The sequence below is a fragment of the Dipodomys merriami genome, unplaced genomic scaffold (genome assembly GCF_024711535.1).
Source record: "Dipodomys merriami isolate MVZ:Mamm:240054 unplaced genomic scaffold, mDipMer1.0.p SCAF_69, whole genome shotgun sequence".
In the NCBI taxonomy this organism is placed as follows: domain Eukaryota; kingdom Metazoa; phylum Chordata; class Mammalia; order Rodentia; family Heteromyidae; genus Dipodomys; species Dipodomys merriami.
Genome location: NW_027206279.1, coordinates 5041511 through 5061105, shown reverse-complemented (window position 1 = coordinate 5061105; position 19595 = coordinate 5041511). Strand labels below are relative to the sequence as shown.

The 19595-nt window shown below is 45.7% G+C and overlaps 1 protein-coding gene across 3 annotated transcripts; it reads left to right on the top strand.

Moving 5' to 3' along the window:
- The first annotated feature begins 20 nt into the window (after positions 1 to 20).
- Exd1 (exonuclease 3'-5' domain containing 1) lies at positions 21 to 19537 on the top strand. Of its 3 annotated transcripts, none has more exons than XM_070005835.1 (12): positions 21 to 253; positions 1729 to 1914; positions 3462 to 3530; positions 5002 to 5059; positions 5381 to 5508; positions 9545 to 9603; positions 11611 to 11697; positions 13339 to 13443; positions 13525 to 13605; positions 15581 to 15721; positions 15997 to 16188; positions 16366 to 19537. In XM_070005835.1, exons 2-12 carry the CDS (start codon positions 1782 to 1784, stop codon positions 17005 to 17007), a joined length of 1695 nt encoding a protein of 564 aa, XP_069861936.1. In that variant the 5' UTR covers positions 21 to 253; positions 1729 to 1781; the 3' UTR covers positions 17008 to 19537. The 3 variants fall into 3 exon arrangements, with proteins under 3 accessions (XP_069861936.1, XP_069861935.1, XP_069861937.1); XM_070005834.1 differs by lacking the exon at positions 21 to 253 and adding an exon at positions 511 to 713; XM_070005836.1 differs by lacking the exons at positions 21 to 253; positions 1729 to 1914; positions 3462 to 3530 and having other exon boundaries at positions 5003 to 5059; positions 5376 to 5508.
- Positions 19538 to 19595: the final 58 nt, after the last annotated feature.

Here is a 19595-nt window from a genome sequence, read left to right as displayed (position 1 = left end):
TCCTACTGCGGACCCGGGAGGGGACCCAGGAAGGGGGCGGGGAGATAGACGAACCAATCAGAAGCGAGGACACGCCCCCCGCGCCGGAGCCGACGTCGACGCCGGGAGTTCCAGCGCCTGCGGGAGTCCAGCTGGACGCAGGCCCCGCCCTCCGGAACCGCGGCCGCCACCGGTCTTAAAGGGCCAACGCCGTGGCCGCTCGAGAGACCGCGCTTAAAAGGGCAACCCCGCCGACCCGCCGTTTTCCAATACGGTAAGCGGCGGCAGGCAGACAACGAAACTAACTGGTTTTCCACAGGATTCCGATGCGAGCTGGCAGAGTGCGAAGAGACAGACAGAGAAAACTCCGCGTGGAGAAAATCCTGGGGCGTATCCTCTTTAAGGAGCTGGGCGCCGGGCGGCGTGCTCCGCCGCCCCTGCGCTTCCTCGGCCTGGCCGCACGGGGGCGCCGGGGAGTCGGCCGCGTGCCGATTGGCCGCTCGGGGGAGCAGCGCCTCGACGGACGGGACGGTCCGCGCCTCGGACGCGACCCCGCGCTGGGGCGAGCGCGGCGGCGGCGGCCCCGCGCTTCCCACCGCCGTCCTTCGGGGCGGTGCTGCGGTAACCGCCGTCGAGCGGGTTGGAGCGCCCAGAAACCACTCCTTTCGACGGCGGCGGTTCCTGTGGTTCTCGCCGAAGTTCGAGGGACTCGGTACCATTTGGCTGAAAGCAAGGTTCGGGTTTCCCGCATTTTCTTGGGGTTGGGGGAGATCGCCCCCCACCACCACCATGTAACTTAAGCATCGCCGAGTACCCGACAGCGAGGGATTTGGACTGGGTGGGATGGGGCGTGCCTGTCAGGCCCAGAGCTTGGAAGGTTGAGGTTAGGAGGACTGTGAGTTCGAGGCCAACCTCAGCTACATGGACACTTCCAAGCCAGAGTGAACAGCTGTGTCACACACACACACACACAGGGCGGGGGGAAAAGGGAAAAGTGTTTGCATTTTGTTGTCCTGGCTCTGTGTATGCGGAGGGTGTGAGTGTGAGCTTGAATGTGGTCTCACCCACGTGGCTCTTGTGGTCAAGGCTAACGCTCTACCACTTGAGCCACACCTTCACTTGGTGGCTTTTTGCTGGTTACTGGGAGGTAAGAGTCTCGTGGATTTTCCTGTCCCGGGCTGGCTTAGAACTGTGATCCTCACTCAGATCTTGAGGAGCTGGGATTACTGGCATGAGCCACCAGCACTGGGCATAAATTTTATTTCTTACATATGTTCCAGTAAGAAGCCAGTTTAAAGCCGGACACTAGTGGCTCCCACCTGTAGTCTTAGCTACTCAGACACTTATCTCCAATTAACCAACAGAAATAGGAAGTGGTACTGTGGCCAAAGTGGTGGAGGAAGTAGCCTTGAGTTAAAGAGCACCTGCCCGGAGTCCAAGTTCCACGACCAACAACAACCAGAAAAGGCCAGTTTATTCCATTTAGCAATGAAAGAAAAGCAAACTTGGGCACACTTTTCAGACAAATAACCAACCTCAATTTGCCCAAAGTCATGCAGAGTTCAGTTCCTCTATGTGGATTAGAAATGGTATTTGCTAAGGCCATTTTCTCACTAGTTTTCTAAAAGGAACAAAAATCTGAATTCATATTCATATTCTTATCCTTCACATATGCAGGGAAAGGAAAAATAACTATACTCCTAAAATAGTCTTTTTTTTTCTTAATCATGAATCTCTTTAATTTTCAAGAGTTTGGATGCCTAAGGAAGATAATTTGCAGACTGCTTTTGGAACCCAAGAAAATGGATCCCAGCAGTGACTACCATTTCCTCAATCAGATTTTGTGGAGGAGAGTGAAACTCACCTTGGTGTCTGGAGTCTTCCAGGGTGTGCTCCAGCACGTGGATCCCAACAAGATGGTTGTCCTGAAGAAAGGTTTTGTTCTATTTGTCAGAGTTCTTAAGAAATTATTGACTTGGACATGGCACCGGTGCTCACGCCTGTAACCCTAGCTACTCAGGAGACTAAGATCTGAGGATCACAGTTCAAAGCCAGCCTGCACAGGAAAGTCTGTGAGACTCTTATCTCCAATAAACCATCAGAAAATCAGAAGTGGTGCTGTGGCTCAAGTGGTAGAGTGCTTGCCTTGAGCTGAAGAGCTGAGGGACAGCGCCCAGGCCCAGAGTTCAAGGCCCATGACCAAGAAAAAAAAGAAAAGAAATTACTGACTTGGAAGCAGTAAGACATATATAGTAATAAAAGGCCCCCCCATCCAAAAAAAAAAAAAGTCTAATAAGAACAGAGATTGTCATAAAAGTCAGACAGGGTGATACTCCCACTACTTCAGCAGACTGAGGCCTGCATTTGAATCCCAACTGCTTTTCACCAACACTGCAAAACCCTGAGCTAGTTATCAAATTTTCTGAGCTCCAGATCCCTCTGTAATGGAGATAATGAAATGCCTGCCCCGGGGTGAGCATTAAAAAAAAAAATTAAAAATGGGGGGTTGAATTCAAGGCACTGTCCCTGAGCTTTTTCACTCAAGGCTGGTTTGAGCCATAACTGTCCTTCCAGCTTCTTGGTGGTTAATTGGGAATAAGACTTCACTGGACTTTCCTGCGCAGGCTGGCTTCATACTGAAATTCCCTGATCTCAGCCTCCTCAATACTAGGATTACAGCATGAGCCACCAGTGCCTGGCTTGACCCTGAACTTAATATGAACTATCATAGTGGCTTTAGAAGTAATTGCCTTTCCTAATTTTTTTTCTGTAGTTACATAGAGTATATATAAATAGCAATATAATAAATAGTCCTCAGGCTCAAGGTCTTAGAATGTTCTTGGGAGAATTTTAAATTCAGTATACTGTTGGTGCTCTTTTTATTTGCTCTTAGAAGGACCTTTCTGAATTTTACTTTGCTCTTGATCATCTTTGCTTCCAAGCTGAAGCTTTGTGGTTTTATTACTGACTCTTCCTTCCTTGAGGAAAATCATCAGGTGTTTTGGTTCTGGTTTTGGTTGGTTGTATTTGGTGGTACTGGGGTTTAAACTCAGGGCCTTGCACTTGCCGGGCAGGCCCTTTTCCTACAGCTCCTTTGTATCTGTGCTGCCATCTATGCTTTTCCATGTTGTGGAGGATGGATGACAGGTATATACCCCTGAGCCCAGACATAGTGCTTCTCCCTCCACCCCACCACCACACATAGCTGAGCTAACCAGCACATGCCATTAAGCCCAGACATTGGTGGAGATGCAGTCTCTTCAACTTTTTATGCCCAGGCTGGCCTCAAAACATGATCCTCTGATCTCTTCCTCCTGAGTAGCTAGAATTATAGACTTGAGCCATTTTCCTCCAGCAATTTGGAGATACAAAAAAACAAAACAAAATAAAACTCAGACTTCAGAAATTTGTCATCATATTCTCCTAACGTTTTAGGGATATACTACTTTTTTTATTAACCAAGTGAATTGCTTTTGTAACAGTGAAGAATGTGGAGAGTGGCCGGAGCACCCCAGGAGTGAAGCTGTTTTTTGGGCATGAGATCATAAATGGTGAGCGTCTCTGTTCTCTGAACGTTGGTATTGGGAGTGCAGGAGTTCTTTTGTCTCTTTTCTGCCTCTTGCCAATGTTTGAAATAAAACAAGATGTCTTGCTTTTTTTTTTTTTTTTTGGTCGGTCGTGGGGCTTGAATCTGGGCCTGGGCACTGTCCCTGCGCTCTTCAGTTCAAGGCAAGTTTTCTACCACTTGAGCCACAGTGCCATTTCTGGTTTTCTAGTGGTTTATTGGAGATAAGAGTCTCACGGACTTTCTTGCCCAGGCTGGCTTTGAACTGTGATCCTCAGATCTCATCCTCCTGAGTAGCTAGGATTACCGGTGTGAGCCACCAGCATCCAGCTGTTCAGAACAGTCTTATGGAATTGGAATCATTGTGATTTCCAATGTGAGGTCTGCTGGTGCTTGGCACTAGGGACACAGTCAGTAAGCAGAGTCAGGAAACTGAAAAGAGACAGGTGGTCTTATTTGATAAGCTAGTTAAAACATCACTGCCAAGCGCCAGTGGCTCACGCCTGTAATCCTAGCTACACAGGAGGCTGAGATCTGAGGATCATGATTCAAAGTCAGCCCAAGCAAGAACATCTTACCTTCAACTAACCACGAGAAAACCGGAAGAGGCTCTGTGGCTCAATTGTTAGAACGCTAGCCTTGAGCTGAAGAGGTGAGGGACAGCGCCTGGGCCCAGAGTTCAGGCCCCATGACTGACAAAAAAAAAAAAATCATAGAGTCAGGTGCCTCATGTCTATAATCCTAGCTGCTCAAGATCACAGTTTGAAGCCAGCCTGGGCAGGAAAGTCTGTGAGACTCCTTATCTCCAATAAAATACAAAAAAAAAAAAAAAAAAAAAAAAAAAACAAAGCTGGAAGTAGAGCTGTGGTTCAAGTGGTAGAACATTAGCCTTGAGCACAGAAAGTCAGAACAGCCCCCAGGCCCTGAGTTCAAGCCCCATGCATGTTTATGCAAACACACACACACACACACACACACACACAAGTCATCACAGGTTCAACATCTGTTCCCTATCCCTTTTACCCCTTTTCTGAAAAGTTAGGACCAAATGTCTCAGATTCCTGAATTCTTTTGGAGTTTTAGAAAACATAACTCAAGTATATGCCATTCCTATTTCATACCCCTCAAATCTGTGAGTGATTAAAGAGAAAGCCTTCTAGCAGTCTATAATGTGCAAGAAGTTGCAGGAAGATTGAGAAGAACAAATCTCTAGAGCTAGGGCGAATGATCACAAGGCAACTTGGAGGCAAAATAAAAGTACCAGGAAGGCAGGGCTGTCATCTTGGGCATTTGCAGTACTTTGGACAGTCATGTTTGGTCCTGTACTTTGCTGGCTGGGGAGGGCTTCTGGGGAGTAACATTTCCAGTGCTTTGCATAGTCAAGCTGGATGTAAGGGGTGGGGTGGATGATTGCTTTCCACATGGAAGCTGTAGGAAACCATCTCTTTCTTTTTCAGTGGAACTACTGGACGAAGTGGAGCAAGGTGCAGCGGGGGAAAAGATATCTTCCATTAGGTATGATGGCATCATTCTCTGTGTGAGGAGGTTTTCCAGTTACACACGTGAGGTTAGACTTAACTTAACATCTGTTAGATGCTTGATACCTAAAATGACCTCGGGAAATAGAAATGAGAAGGAAAACATGAGTGCATTCTTCGAGCACCCTCCAGCTGAGACTGGAAGCAGTGGACGAATGAACCCCTATTTAATGAGGGGACACAGTCCTTGCTGTGAAATGAGGGGCAAAAGCTGTCTGTAGACAGTAACCAGTAACAAGTTCATTTCATGGTTGTTGTTTTTGGTTTTTTATTTTTGTTTTTGTTTTGGTAAGGATAGTCTAACCACTGAGAGAGACAGGATGGATAAAATGAAAGATGAAGACCTAAACATATGTGAACCTGTATCACCTCCACCGGAGGCGCTGACTACCTCTCTGCTCAGTGATCTCAAATACAGTCCATCAGGTGAGCACTGACACAGAAAATCTAGGCTTTTTTGTTGTTGGTTGTGGTGGTCATAGGGCGTGAACTCCAGGCCTGGCCACTGTCCCTGAGCTCTTTTGCTTAAGGCTAATGCTCCACTACTTTTTTTGTTGTTGTTGTTGGCCTGAACTCTGGGCCTGGGCGCTGTCCCTCAGCTCTTCAGCTCAAGGCTAGCGCTCTACCACTTGAGCCACAGCACCACTTCTGGCTTTTTCTGCTTCTGTTTGGAAGAATCGAACCCAGGGCCTCATGCATGCAAGGCAAGCATTCTACCACTGAGTCACCTTCCCAGCCCCTGCTCTACCACTTTGGGCCACAGCACCACTTCTGGCTTTCTGGTAGTTAATAGGAGTTCTCATGACCTTTCCTGCCTGGGCTGGCTTTGAACCTCGATCCTCAGATCTCAGCCTCCTGAGTCACTAGGATTATAGGCGTGAACAATTCTAGGCTCTTCACTGGGGCTCAGAACTCTTTGCAGTTGGCAAAAGAGAGGCTCAGTGGAGCCATTGCTCCTAGGCCCTCAGTTAGATAAGCATCTTGATTCAGTTGCTTATTTGCTATGTAAAGGATACTTTGTGCCAGGCATTGGGCTCTGCACAAGAGACAGATGATACATAAGATAAATGAGTAACTACATTCAGTATGCTGCTGCCAGATGCTGAGCAAGAAGGTAAGTATGTGGATAAGGTAGTTTTGCAACTCTAGGGTATCTAGGACACCCCTCACTGAGACTCTTTCTTTTCAGCATTGTATTTTTTTGAATTGGTATATAGTAATTGTACAAAGGAGTTTCCTTGTGACAGTGCCATCCATGCATGCCTATAGTGTACTTGATCAAATTCACTCTCTATTACTGTGTGTGTGTGTGTGTGTGTGTGTGTGTGTTGGTCGTGGGGTTTGAACTCTGGGCCTGGGCCCTGTCCCTCAGCTCTTCAGCTCAAGGCGAGCGCTCTACCACTTGAGCTACAGCACTACTTGCAGTTTTCTGATGGTTTATTGGAGATAAGAGCCTCACAGACTTTCCTGCCCAGGCTGACTTTCAACAGGGATCCTCAGATCTCAGCTTCCTGAGTAGCTAGGATTACAGGCATGTGTCACCAGCGCCCGGTGTAACATTGCCTTTTTGTGTGTGTGCTGGTCCTGGGGCTTGGACTCAGGGTCTGAGCGCTGTCCCTGAGCTTTTTTGCTCAAGGTTAGTACCCTACCACTTTTGCCACAGTACCACTTCCAGCTTTTTGGTGGTTAATTTGATATTAGAGTGTCATGGACTTTAGTACCCAAACCATGATCCTGATATCACAGCCTCTTGAGAAGCTAGGATTACAGGTGTGAGCCACCAGTGCCCAGCCGTTATTGTTTGTTCTAATGATGGCCATCTGACTGAATCTCTGTTTGATTTTTGTTTCATGATTAATGATACTGAACATTTTGTATTTATTGGCCACTTGCACTTTTTCTAGAGCTATTTGATTCATTTTCCATTTATTATTTGGATTATTTATTCTTTTGGTATGTAATTTTTGGAAGTGGACATTTTGGCAGTATGAAGTTTGCTAGTTTTGCACAACAAATATTTACCAAATGGTCATTGTCTGTTTTGCTTTGCAGAGACTTTTGAAAATTGGATCCAATCCCATTTGTGATTTTCTTTTTTCTTTTTTTTTTTTTGCCAGTCATGGGGCCAGAACTTTGGGCCTGGGCACTGTCCTGAGCTCTTCAGCTCCAGGCTAGTGCTCTACTACTTGAGCCACAGTACCACTTCCGGCTTTTTCTGCTTATGTGGTACTGAAGAATTGAACCCAGGGCTTCATGCATGCAAGGCAAGCACTCTACCACTGAGCCACCTTCCCAGCCCCCCATTTATGATCTCTTGCCTTCCTTTTCTCAACAGTTGAGTTCCTACTCAGAAAGGCAAAACCACTGGGTGCCAGTGGCCCACACCTGTCATCCTAGCTACCTATTAAGGAGGCTAAGATCTGAGGATTGCGGTTCAAAGCCAGCCTGGGCACAAAAGTCTCCAATAAACCACCAGAAAACCAGAAGTGGCGCTGTAACTCAAGTGGTAGAGCACTAGCCTTGAGCTGAAGAGGTGAGGGACAGCACCCAGGCCTAGAGGTCAAGCCCCAGGACTGACAAAAAAAAAAGGCAATACCTAGTTGAGTCTGAGGACTCAAGCCTATGATTCTATTTGAGGGGCAGAGATGAGGGCGGGGGGAGGGATTGAAGTTTAAGGCTAGCCCAGGTTAAAAAAAAAAAAAAAGTTCATGAGCCCGGCACTGGTGGCTCAGGCCTGTAATCCTAGCTACTCAGGAGCTGAGATCTGAACATGGCAGTTTGAAGCCAGTCCAGGCAAGAAAGACCATGAGACCTGTATCTCCAATAAACAACTCAGAAAAACCCTTAAGTGGCACTGTGGCTCAAGTGGTAGAGCACTAGCCTTGAGCTGAAGAGCTGAGGGACAGCACCCAGGCGCAGAGTTCAAGCTCCATGACCGACCAAAAAAAAAAAAAAGTTCATGGAATTTTGTCTGCACCAATGTCTAAGTAGTATTTTTTGGTGGTGCTGGGTTTGTCTTTTTTTTTTTTTTCTTTCTTTTTTTTGCCAGTCCTGGGGCTTGAGCTCTGGGCCTGGCTCTGTCCCTGAGCCTCTCTGTGCTCAAGGCTAGTGTTCTACCACTTGAGCCACAGCACCACTTCTGGCTTTTTCTGTTTAGATGGTACCGAGGAATCAAACCCAAGGCTTCATGCACGTTAGGCAGTTAGTCTACCACTGAGCCACATTCCCAGCCCAGTGGAATTAGGTTTGAACTCAAGGATTCCTGCTTGTTAGGCAAGTATTCTACCACTTGAACCATGTCCCCATCTTTTGCTTTAGCTATTTTTCAGATAGGATCTTGCTTTTGCCTGGGGCTAACCTACCTCTGAGTCGCACCCCACATGCTCCAACATGACTGACTTGTCCTTTGAGATGGGATCCCAATACCGTTTTGCCTGAGCTAGCCACAAACTATGATACTCGTATCTTCACCTCTGGAGTAGCTGGGATTATAGGTATAAGACACTGTACAGGTTTCTCTGATTTGTTTTTTTTCAATGTAGGCAGTCAGGTATAAACTTTCCTCTTAGTACTGCCTTTGCTGTGACCCAAAAGTTTTGGTAAGATGTACTTTCATTTCCATGTGCTTCTAGTAATGTTTTTTATTTCTTTGTATTTCTTTGATGAACACACTAAACATTGAGAAATGAATTATTAGTCTGGTAGCTGGCTTATGGCTATAATCATAACTACTCAAGAGGCTGAGATCTGAGGATCAAGATTTGAAGCCAGTCCAGGCAGAAAAGTCTGCAAGACTCCATCACTAGCTAACTCCCCAAATGTTGGTCTGTGGTCTGGTGGCATGGCTCTAGTGGAAGAGTGCTGGCTCTGTGCAAGCAAGCCGAGTGAGAATGTGAAACCCCGAGTGCAAGCCTTAGTACTGGCACACACAAAACAATGGTAGAGGGCTGGGATATAGCTCAGTGGCAATGCGCTTGCCTAGCAAGAGCAACATCCTGGGTTCCATCCCCAGTACCAGAAAAGACAAGACCAGAAAAAAATCCAATTTAAAAAATTTGGTAGAGCCAGACACCAGTGACTCACATTGTAATCCTAGCTACTGGGGGTGCTGAGCTCTGAGGACCACAGTTCAAAGCCAGCCTAGGCAAGAAAGTCCACGAGATTCCAATCAGCTACTCACAAGACACTGAAAGTGGGGCTGTGGCTTATGTGGTAGAGCCACTAGCCTTGAGTGAAAAAAGCTCAGAGAGAGTGCTCAGGCCCTGAGTTCAAGCCCCAAGACAGGCACAGGAAAAAAACTGATGAGGCTCTTGTTTGGTATTAATTGACAAACTGGCTGGCAGTTATTAGTGTGCACTGCATGAGAGACTGACACAGATGATAATGAATTTGACCAAGATTAGAGGGAGGAACATTGTCTTCTCAAGGATGGGAGTGAATTTATGGCTTCCTTCTCTCATAGAGGAAGAGGAAGTGACATACACAGTCATTGATCAGTTCCAACAGAAGTTTGGTGCTGCGGTAAGTATTGCTCTCTGTCCTTCCCAGGCCTGGTTCCACACAGGTATTCTGTCTGTGTCTCCTTCATTTCTTTCATTGTAAGTTTTGTGGTGTTGAGCCAGGCACTGGTGGCTCTCATCTGTAATCCTAACTATTAAGGAGACTGAGATCTGAGGATCGTGGTTCAAAGCCAGCCCAGGCAGGAAAGTCCATGAGATTCTCATCTCCAGTGAACCACCAGAAAACTGGAAGTGGCTCTGTGGCTCAAGTGGTAGAGCGCTTGCCTTGAGCTGAAGAGCTCAGAGACAGCACCCAGGCCTAGAGTTCAAGACCCATGACCAAAAAAAAACAGTTCTGTGGTGTTGTTCTTACTAACTTGATGGAATTAATATATGTCAATCTATTCTAAGATGTGGAGTAAAACAATAATTGAGACAAAATTCTAGCCCTTAGAAGAGCTTACATTCTGTGTGTGTGCGGATGTGTGTGCACATGCGTGTATTTGTCTGCTGGTACTGAGGCTTGGACTCAGGGCCTGAGTACAGTCCCTCAGCTTTTTCACTCAAGGCTAACATTCTATTACTTGAGTCACTCTCCACTTCCTACTTTGTTCTGGGTGGTTAATTGGAGTTAGAGTTTCACAGTCTTCCCTGCCTGGGCTGGCATCAAACCTTGGTACTCACATCTCAGTCTCCTCAGTAGCTAGGATTATAGACATGAGCCATCAGTGCCTAGCAAAAGTGGGAAATAATTGCTATGAAGAAAAACCGAGCACAGTTAGGAATGCATAGTGCAGGGAGGTACTATTTTATGTGGGACTGATCGAGACAACTTCTCTGGAGAGATGACTTTGGAACAGGGATTTGGAGGAAGTAAGGGAGTGAGCTATGTGACTCTATTGCTTGGTGAAGAATTTTCAAAATGTAGAATTAGAGCTGGGTGCTGGTGGCTAGCTACTCAGGTGGCTGAGATCTGAGGATCACAGTTCCAAGCCAGCCCAGTTTGTGAGTCTCTTATCTCCAATAAGCCACTAGAAAACCAGAAGTGGCATTGTGGCTCAAGTGGTAGAGTGCTAGTCTTGAGCTGAAGAGTCCAGGGACAGTGCCCAGGCCCAGAGTTCAAGCCCCACAACCGACCAAAAAAAAAGTAGAATTAGGCAATGCAAAGGGCCTGAGGCTAAAGCATTCCTGATAGTGGAAGAACAGGGAGGTGGAAAGGAAGGGCTGGGAGGCACACCAGGTATGTTCAGCAGTTGGGTGAATCATCTTTTTTCTGTCACAGTGTTACTGTCCTGTACTGATGGGCAGTGGCCATTGTGCTACTCGGCAACCACTGCTGTCCCTTGGGCCTGCAAGTCTCCTTACCCAACTCCCTCCTACGTGCTTAGCAATTACTATAAGCATTTCCAGTCCTATTTGACTGAGCTGAAAAGCCAGTTTCAGAGAAAAGTCTGAAATTATCTGATTTAGACTTACTCATTTACTTGTTTGTTTATGCGGGTTATGGGGCCTGAACTCCGGGCCTGGGCACTGTCCCTGAGCTTCTCTGCTCAAGGCGAGCACACTACCACTTTGAGCCACAGTGCCACTTCTAGTTTTCTGGTGGTGATATGAATCTCATGGACTTTCCTGCCTGATCTGGCTTTGAACTCAGATCCCCAGGATCTCAGCCTCCTGAGTAGCTAGGATTATAGGCTTGAGCCACCGGCGCCCAGCTAGAAAGAAACCTTTTAGCCATCTCACTCAACCCATCCCCAGCAGCTGGCAACTACTAATTTCTTTCTGTATAGATTTGCCTATTCAGGATGTTGCACATGCATGGATCATGGTGATCTTCTTTGACCAGCTTTGTTTACTTGGCATAATATTCTCAAAGTTCATTCACCTTGTAGGAAGTTTCAGTATTTTGAATAGTACTGTTTTGTACTCATCAGATTAGTACATTGAAGGACATGGTCTTTTGATTGTAGTTGCCATTGGCGATGTCTCTGTGCCATTGTTTGATCCCTGGAGCTTCTTCTCTTTCCAGATGCTTCACATCAAAAAGCAGAGTGTCCTGAGCGTGGCTGCAGAGGGAGCCAATGTGTGTCGCCATGGGAAGCTCTGCTGGCTTCAGGTAAATGGGTTTTTTCAAAACTTGTTTTGAAATAACTGTAGATTTACTAGTTCCCTCTCTCTCTTTCTCTTGTGCTTGCCCTGAGGCTTGAACTCAGGGCCTAGGCACTGTCACTGAGTTTTTTACTTAAGGCTAACTCCCTACCACTTGAGACACAACTACACTTCCAACTTTGTGATAGTTAATTCAAGATAAGACTTTCCTGCCCAAGCTGGCTTTGAACCCCAATCCTCAAATCTCAGCCTCCTGATTTTTTTGTTGTTGTTGTTGTCAGTTGTCAGGCTTGAACTCATGGTGTAGGCACTCTCCCCGAGCTTTTTCACTCAAGACTAGCATTCTACCACTCCAGTTTTCTGGTGGTTAATTGGAGATAAGAGTCTCATGGGCCTGGGAATGTGGCTTAGTGGTAGAGTGCTTGCCTACCAGTACCACCCACATACACAGAAGAAGCCAGAAGTGGCACTGTGGCTCAAGTGGTAGAGTGCTAGTCTTGAGCAAAAGAAGCTCAGGGACAGTGCCCAGTCCTGAATTCAAGCCCCAGGACTGGCAAAAAAAAAAAAAAAAGTTCCACTGTTCTAATCATACCTTGGTCTTTTCTTTGGCCAGCCCCCACCTTCTCCCTTCCAAAGTTCTATAGCACTACCAGGTATCTCATTAGCAGCGTATACAAAGGATGCTCATCACCATGGAGACTCTGGCTTAGAAACTATACAGGAGGGGGCTGGGAAGGTGGCTCAGTGGTAGAGCGCTTGCCTTGCATGCCTGAGGCCCTGGGTTCAATTCCTCAGCACCACATAAGCAAAAAGAAAAAAGCTGGAAGTGGTGCTGTGGCTCAAGTGGTAGAGCACTATCCTTGAGCTGAAGAGCTGAGGGACAGCGCCCAGGCCCAGAGTTCAGGCCCCATGACCGGACCCAAAAAATAAAAAAAAGAAACTATACAGGAGGAAGACCAATTTTTTTTTTTTTTTGGTCGGTCATGGGCCTTGAACTCTGGGCCTGGGCACTGTCCCTCAGCTCTTCAGCTCAAGGCAAGTACTCTACCACTTGAGCTACAGCGCCACTTACAGTTTTCTGGTGGTTTATTGGAGATAGGAGTCTCACAGTCTTTCTTGCCCAGGCTGGCTTTGAACCATGATCCTCAGATCTCAGCCTCCTGAGTAGCTAGGATTACAGGCGTGAGCCACCAGCACCTGGCAGGAAGACCAAATTTGTATTTCACAATACTGCAATTAGAATGCAGGGGTAAAAGTGGTTTAAGTTGTGACTATTGGCAATAAAAGTCTTAATTCACCTACTTATCCTTTTCTCTCCCCGAAAATCTCAGTGGCTTTGTCCTGTGTGTGGGAGTGCTGGGTGTTAAACTCTTGCTCACACATGGGCTCTGCTCACACATGGGCTCTGCTCACACATGGGCTCTGCTCACACATGGTCTGGACCATTGCACCATAACCAAGCTCATTGTGTCTTTTTTTTTTTTTTTTTTAACTTAAGATCGATTTAAACCTGTGTTTCCCTAGGAATCATTGATGTCTCTTGTTTGATCAACTGTGAAGATGTTAAATATTTTTGTCCCACGTCTTGTACTCTTGATCCTCAGATCTCCTTCTCCAGTTATTTAGCCTATGATATTGTCTATCATAGGTAGCCACAAATAGCCGAGTATACTTATTTGACATTTTCCTTTTGGGAAGTCGTGCTTTCAACAATGGACTTCAGATGATACTGGAAGACAAAAGAATTTTAAAGGTGAGTGTGGAAGCCATTCCCCAGGTAATAAGGTGACCAGCCAGGTTCTGATTGCTCTGTCTCCGTCTTCTGGCTCCTTAGGTAATCCATGACTGTCGTTGGCTTTCTGATTGCCTCTCTCATCAGTATGGAATCATGCTGAATAATGTCTTCGATACACAGGTATGTGAAAGGGTCTGGATCTGAACCAGTGTGTATAAGTCCTGGTTGAAAATAATCCTGGTCTGATGAATAGTTTGTTTGTTGGTGTTGGTATCACATTCTGATATAAGATGTTTGTATACTATATAAAAACACTGACAAAAAGCCCCTATTGTTTTGGAATAGGCCAGGCACTGGTGGTTCATATCTGTAATCCTACCTACTCAGGAGGCTGACCTCTGAGGATCACAGTTCGAAGCCAGACTGGGCAGGAAAGTCCATGATCCTCTTATCTCCAATAAAATACTCAGAAAAAGCCAGAAGTTGCACTGTGGCTCAAATGGTAGAGAGCAAGCCAAAAGAGGCTTAGAGACAGCACCCATGCCCTGAGTTCAAGCTCAGGATGGGCAAAAAAGGGAAAAAAAACAACCACAAAACTTACTTTGGAAGCCAGGCGCTGGTGGCTCACACCTGTAATCCTAGCTACTCAGGAGGCTGAGATCTGAGGATCGTGGTTCAAAGCCAGCCCGGGCAGGAGAGACCGTGAGACTCCTATCTCCAATAAACCACCAGAAAACCGGAAGTGGCGCTGTAGCTCAAGTGCTAAGCATTCGCCTTGAGCTGAAGAGCTGAGGGACAGCACCCAGGCCCAGAGTTCAAGCCCCACGACGGACAAAAAAAAAACTTACTTTGGAATATGTTTTTTTTTCTTAGCTCTAGAGTTTGTCAAATAAGAAAAAAGGAAACAAGATCTATACGTTATAGCATTTAGGAACTTAAGCAGGTTGGGGACAGACTAAAAATCACATCCCTGCCTTTCCACATATGCTGCTCAAGGCATGTAGGTTGTTCTGCATTCCTTCCTTCCTTGCTTCCTGGCTTGCTGGCTTGCTTGCTTGCTTCCTTCCTTCCTTCTTTCCTTCCTCCTACCCTCCCCCCTCTCTTTCTTCCTCCCTCTCTCTTTTCCTCTTTCTTTTTTTCTTTCTTTCTTTCTCTTCTAGGCACTAACCTAGGACCTTCACTTGCTAAGTTGGCTAAGTGCTAAGCTTGTGCTTTGCCACTGTATGAACTACTTCTATGCTTTGCTTACCCCAAAATGTAAAGAAATAGTTCAATAGTGCCTTAGGGCTCCTTTTCTTGAGCCTTGGTGCATACTAGAGAAGTGTTCTACCATTGAACTGCATACCCAGCCCAGTCTGGACTTCCTTGCGAAGGCTAGCTTCAAACTCAGATCCTCTGATCTCAGCCTCCTGAGTAGTTAGGATTACAGGCATGAGCCACTGGCGCCCAGCATCTGCCTCCCTAAAAGAATATTTACATCATGAGTGTGGTAGCCCAACCCTGCAGTGCAAGTACTGGGGAGCCTAAAGCGAGAGGCTCAAGCTAGGCTGCATAGTGGGCTCCAAGCCAGCTTCAGCCACACAGTGAAACGCTGTCTCAAACCAAACAAATAGAAGGACACTGTGAGCCAGGCACTCAGGATTCAGCCTGCAATCCTAGCTACTCAGGAGACTGAGATCTGCAGATCATGATTCCAGGCTGGTCCAGGCAGGAAAGTCTGTGAGATTCCAAATACCAAAAAGCCAGAATTATGGGCTAGGAAGGTGGCTCAGTGGTAGAACTCTTGCCTTGCATGCATGAGGCCCTGGGTTCAATTCCTCAGCACCACATAAGCAAAAAAGAAAAAAGCCGGAAGTGGCGCTGTGGCTCAAGTGGTAGAGTGCTAGCCTTGAGCTGAATAGCTGAGGGACAGCGCCCAGGCCCAGAGTTCAGACCCCATGACCGGACCCAAAAAAAACAAAAGCCAGAATTGGAGTTGTGACTCAAGTGGTAGAGCATACACACACACACACACACACACACACACACACACACTCTCTCTCTCTCTCTCTCTCTCTCTCTCTCTCTCTCTCTCTCTCAAAATAATTTTGGTCACGAGATAGTGTTCTGTGTGTGTTCATTTGACTGGTTTGTTTGTCTTTTTCTGATACCACAGGTAGCAGATGTCCTTCAGTTTTCCATGGAAACGGGTGGCTTTCTTCCCAACTGCATCAGCACTTTGCAGGAGAGTTTAGTCAGACACCTTAAAGTTGCCCCTAAACACCTCTCTTTTCTCGAAGAAAGACACAGGCTCCTGGTGAGTATTAAAGGGGGTTCTGTTTGAGGGCAATTTTTTTCTAGTGTTTTCTGAGAAGGACTAGTAGCCTGTTATATAGAGGAGTGATAGATGGGTACCATGAAAGCAGCACACAAGCATTGTCAGAATATTCTTTGTGCCAGTGTGTGTACGTGTGTGTGTGTACACGTGCACACTTGAGTGCACGTGTTCAGCCATGATGTGATTGAGCAACCTTTCAACAGTTACTTTCTCTAAAGTTTATTTACTATTCATTTAAAAAAAATTGTTTCTAGGAAAATCCGGAAGTGTGGTTCACAAGACCTCTTCCACATGCTTTATTGAAAATTTTGGCCCTGGAAGCGACCTACCTTCTCCCCCTCCGCTTGGTACTTCTGGATGAGATGATGTCAGACCTAACCACCCTGGTGGATAGGTACCTGAACACCTATCGGGAAGGGTCTGCAGACCAGCTTGTAGGCACAGAGGTAGGGGATCTCTGTGGGTGTGTCTTCAGGACCCCTTTTCTGCCACTAGAGGGGGCTGTGTGAACACAATTGAACCAATGCACTTGCCTTTTTATTGTTAGGTATAATGGAAGTAATTGTAAGGACTCTATTCAGAAATGTAGTTCACATAAACTTATTTTCCTTTTCTTTTCTTAGCCCACATGTATGGAGCTTCCAGAGGAACTCCTACTACTAAAGGACTTCCAGAAGCAACGCAGAGAGAGAGCAGAAAAAGAATACAGAGTAAATGCACAGGGACTCCTAATAAGGACAGTGCTTCATCCAAAGCCATCAGTAATAGAGAAAGCAGGAAAGGAGGAACAAATCCAAGGCCTCTTAGTTTGTAAAAATTCTAAGGTAGAGAAAGTTCCAAGTTTTATATCTCGTGATTTTCAAAAGCATGTGAAGTCGCTGAAAGAATCTAAGCAAGCAACAACAAAAGTTCCGTTTCAGCTTCCCACAAAAGAAGGCGAAGCCAGCAAGGATGCCAGTAATACACTCGCTGGCCCCGAGGACCAGAGGAACACGCAGGAAGATGGCCTGATGATCCCCAAGAATGCATTTCAGACAAGTTCTTCTTTGAAAGAAGAGATTGAACAGCTTCTGATGGTGAAAAGTAAGGAGGATCTCACATGCACAAAACAAGATGTTTCAGTGTCTCCTCTTCCTCAGGAAACCAGGGTGGCACAGAGTGGCGCTGGTCCTCCTTTCCAAAGAGCTGTGACTTCCCCACTTCCTCCCTGCCCAGCGTTGGAGAAGACAGAATCCTGGATGAATCCATCTCTAAATCTGCCTTAGATGGGCGTAAGAGCGCAAGGCTTTGAGTTCAAACCCCAGTAATGTGTACACAAACACACACACACACACACACACACACACACACACACTCAGACACACATGGGACTTAGGGCTTGGAGTTTGTTTTGAAGCAGGTACCATACAGGTACCTGGCTCACTTTCCCTACTATCTTTGGCCTTCTTCAATGCCTAAGTTTTCTCATGCTGTATGTTTGTTATATCTTCATAAGCTTCCAGGAAAAATGACATCCTCATGCTTACTCACACATTCCTGATATTTGGTCTAGAGTGGGAATGGATAAGTTAAATAATGAAAGCAGTAAAATATCTGATTATGTCACTGTGCAGAAATGTTCACAGTGGCCAGAGTAAATTACTTCTCATAATTCAGGTTTAAATGACTTGAGAAAGGGGAAAATATCTTAGGCTTAATATCAAGAAAAAAATCTAGTTTTTTAATTTGGTGAGGTTTTCTTTCTTTTCTTTTTTTTTTTTTTTTTTTTTTGGGTGCTAGGGCTTAAACTCAGGAACTGGGAGCTGTCCATGAGCTTTTGTGCGCAAGGCTCTCTACCACTTGACCCACAGCTTCACTTTTGGCCTTTTAATGGTTAATTGGAGATAAGTCTCATAGACTTTCATGCCCAGGCTGACTTTGAACTGTGATCCATGGAGTTGAGCCTCCTGAGTAGCTAGGATTACAGGTATGAGCCACCAGGGCCTGATTTGGTGAAGTTTTCTTTTCCCTCTTAGACTGGTTAGGAAGGTTTTGTAAAACTCTTAGTCATTAGTTTAGTCCTTAGTGGTGCACCTGTAATTCCAGGACTGGGGAGGCTAGAGATGAAGCAGAAGATACCAAGTTTAAGGCCAGCCTGGCTACAAAGCAAAACCCTATCACAAAAACAATGATAAAACATGTCTGACAACTTCACCCATGTATTAATTTTATGCTTGAATTTCAAATGCTTAGTCCGTTCATCAGAATTGTTTTTTTCATTTTTGTTTCATATACTTTCAGAAAGTTTTGTCCATTTTCTAACAGAGCAGTGGTTCTGGGCTTCTATTTAGCTTGAAGGTTCACTCCATTCTGTGTGTCTAAGATTGGTATGCTTTCTTAGAGAGACAGACATTTGTATTGAACTTTTTTTACATTGAGGATTTGTAAATTGATTTTTTTTTTTTTTGTTATTGTTGTTGCCTCTCCTGGGCTTGAACTCAGGGCTTGGGCTCTGTCTCTGAGCCTCTCTGTGCTCAAAGCTTGCACTCTAGTGCTTAAGCCACAGCACCACTTCTGGCTTTTTCTGTTTATGTGGTACTGAGGAATTGAACCCAGGCCTTCATGCATGCTAGGTAAGCACTCTACCACTAAGTCACATCACCAACCCCAATCATTCTTTTGTAAACAGTAAACCAATAAATGTATTTTGGCATTGGGTTATCTCTCATTCCACTTAATTGGATCCTATTAGAAAGTTATTAGAATGTATCTGGATTTCTAGGTCAGAGTCTATATTAGAAATCTGTATTCTGAAGGGGTAACAATAGCACACTTTTTCTTTTTTTTTTTGTCGGTCGTGGGGCTTGAACCCAGGGCCTGGGTGCTGTCCCTCAGCTCTTCAGCTCAAGTCGAGCGCTTTACCACTTGAGCTACAGCGCCACTTCCGGTTTTCTGGTGGTTTATTGGAGATAGGAGTCTCATGGTCTTTTCTGCCCTGGCTGGCTTTGAACCGCGATCCTCAGATCTCAGCCTCCTGAGTAGCTAGGATTACAGGCGTGAGCCACCAGCACCCGGCTACCAATAGCACACTCTTGAAATCACAGATCTTGGAGGTTGAGGTAAGATGATCCAAGAGTTTGAGGTCATCCTGAGCTACATTAAAAAAAAAAAAAAAAAAAGTCCTGCCTTTGTTACAGGACTAAATTACTATTACTCCTCCAGGAAATTGAGGGACAGCACAAGAGAAGCAACATGCTTGTCTACACAGGCAATTCTGAGTGTTATTGAAAAGTTGCTGTGCATTCCTGAACTCAAGAACACATGTAGGCTGGGTTTAAGGTGAAGGTAGGCACACTGGCAGGTTGCCTTGTCTCACCTGGCTTTTTGTTCAGAAAGCCACGTGGGCCAATGTGGTTGCTGGTTCATCTTGATGAACACATCTTCAGAATGTGGTTAGTTTATTTTCACTCCAGAAAATAATTCCTACAAATTTCCTGGAATTTATGGTTTCTTTTTCTTTGCTTACATTTTTGTTTTTCTTTATTGTCAGTCCTAGGGCTTGAACTCAGGGTCTGGGCGCTGTCCCTGAGCTTTATTCCCTTAAGGCTGTTGCTTTACCACTTGAGCCACAGCTCCACTTTGAGCTTGTTAGTAATTGATTGGGGATAAGTCTCATGGAAGTTCCTGCCCAACCTGGCTTCATACCATGGTCCTCAGAGCTCAGCCTCCTAAGTAGGATTTACTACCGTTAACCTGTGTGTGTGTGTGTGTGTGTGTGTGTGTGTGTGTACATATGTAAACGTGCTACCAAATAAAATATTTTTAAAAGGACTTTCAGTGTGCAACTTTTTTTGACTGAGGCACAACAGATCAG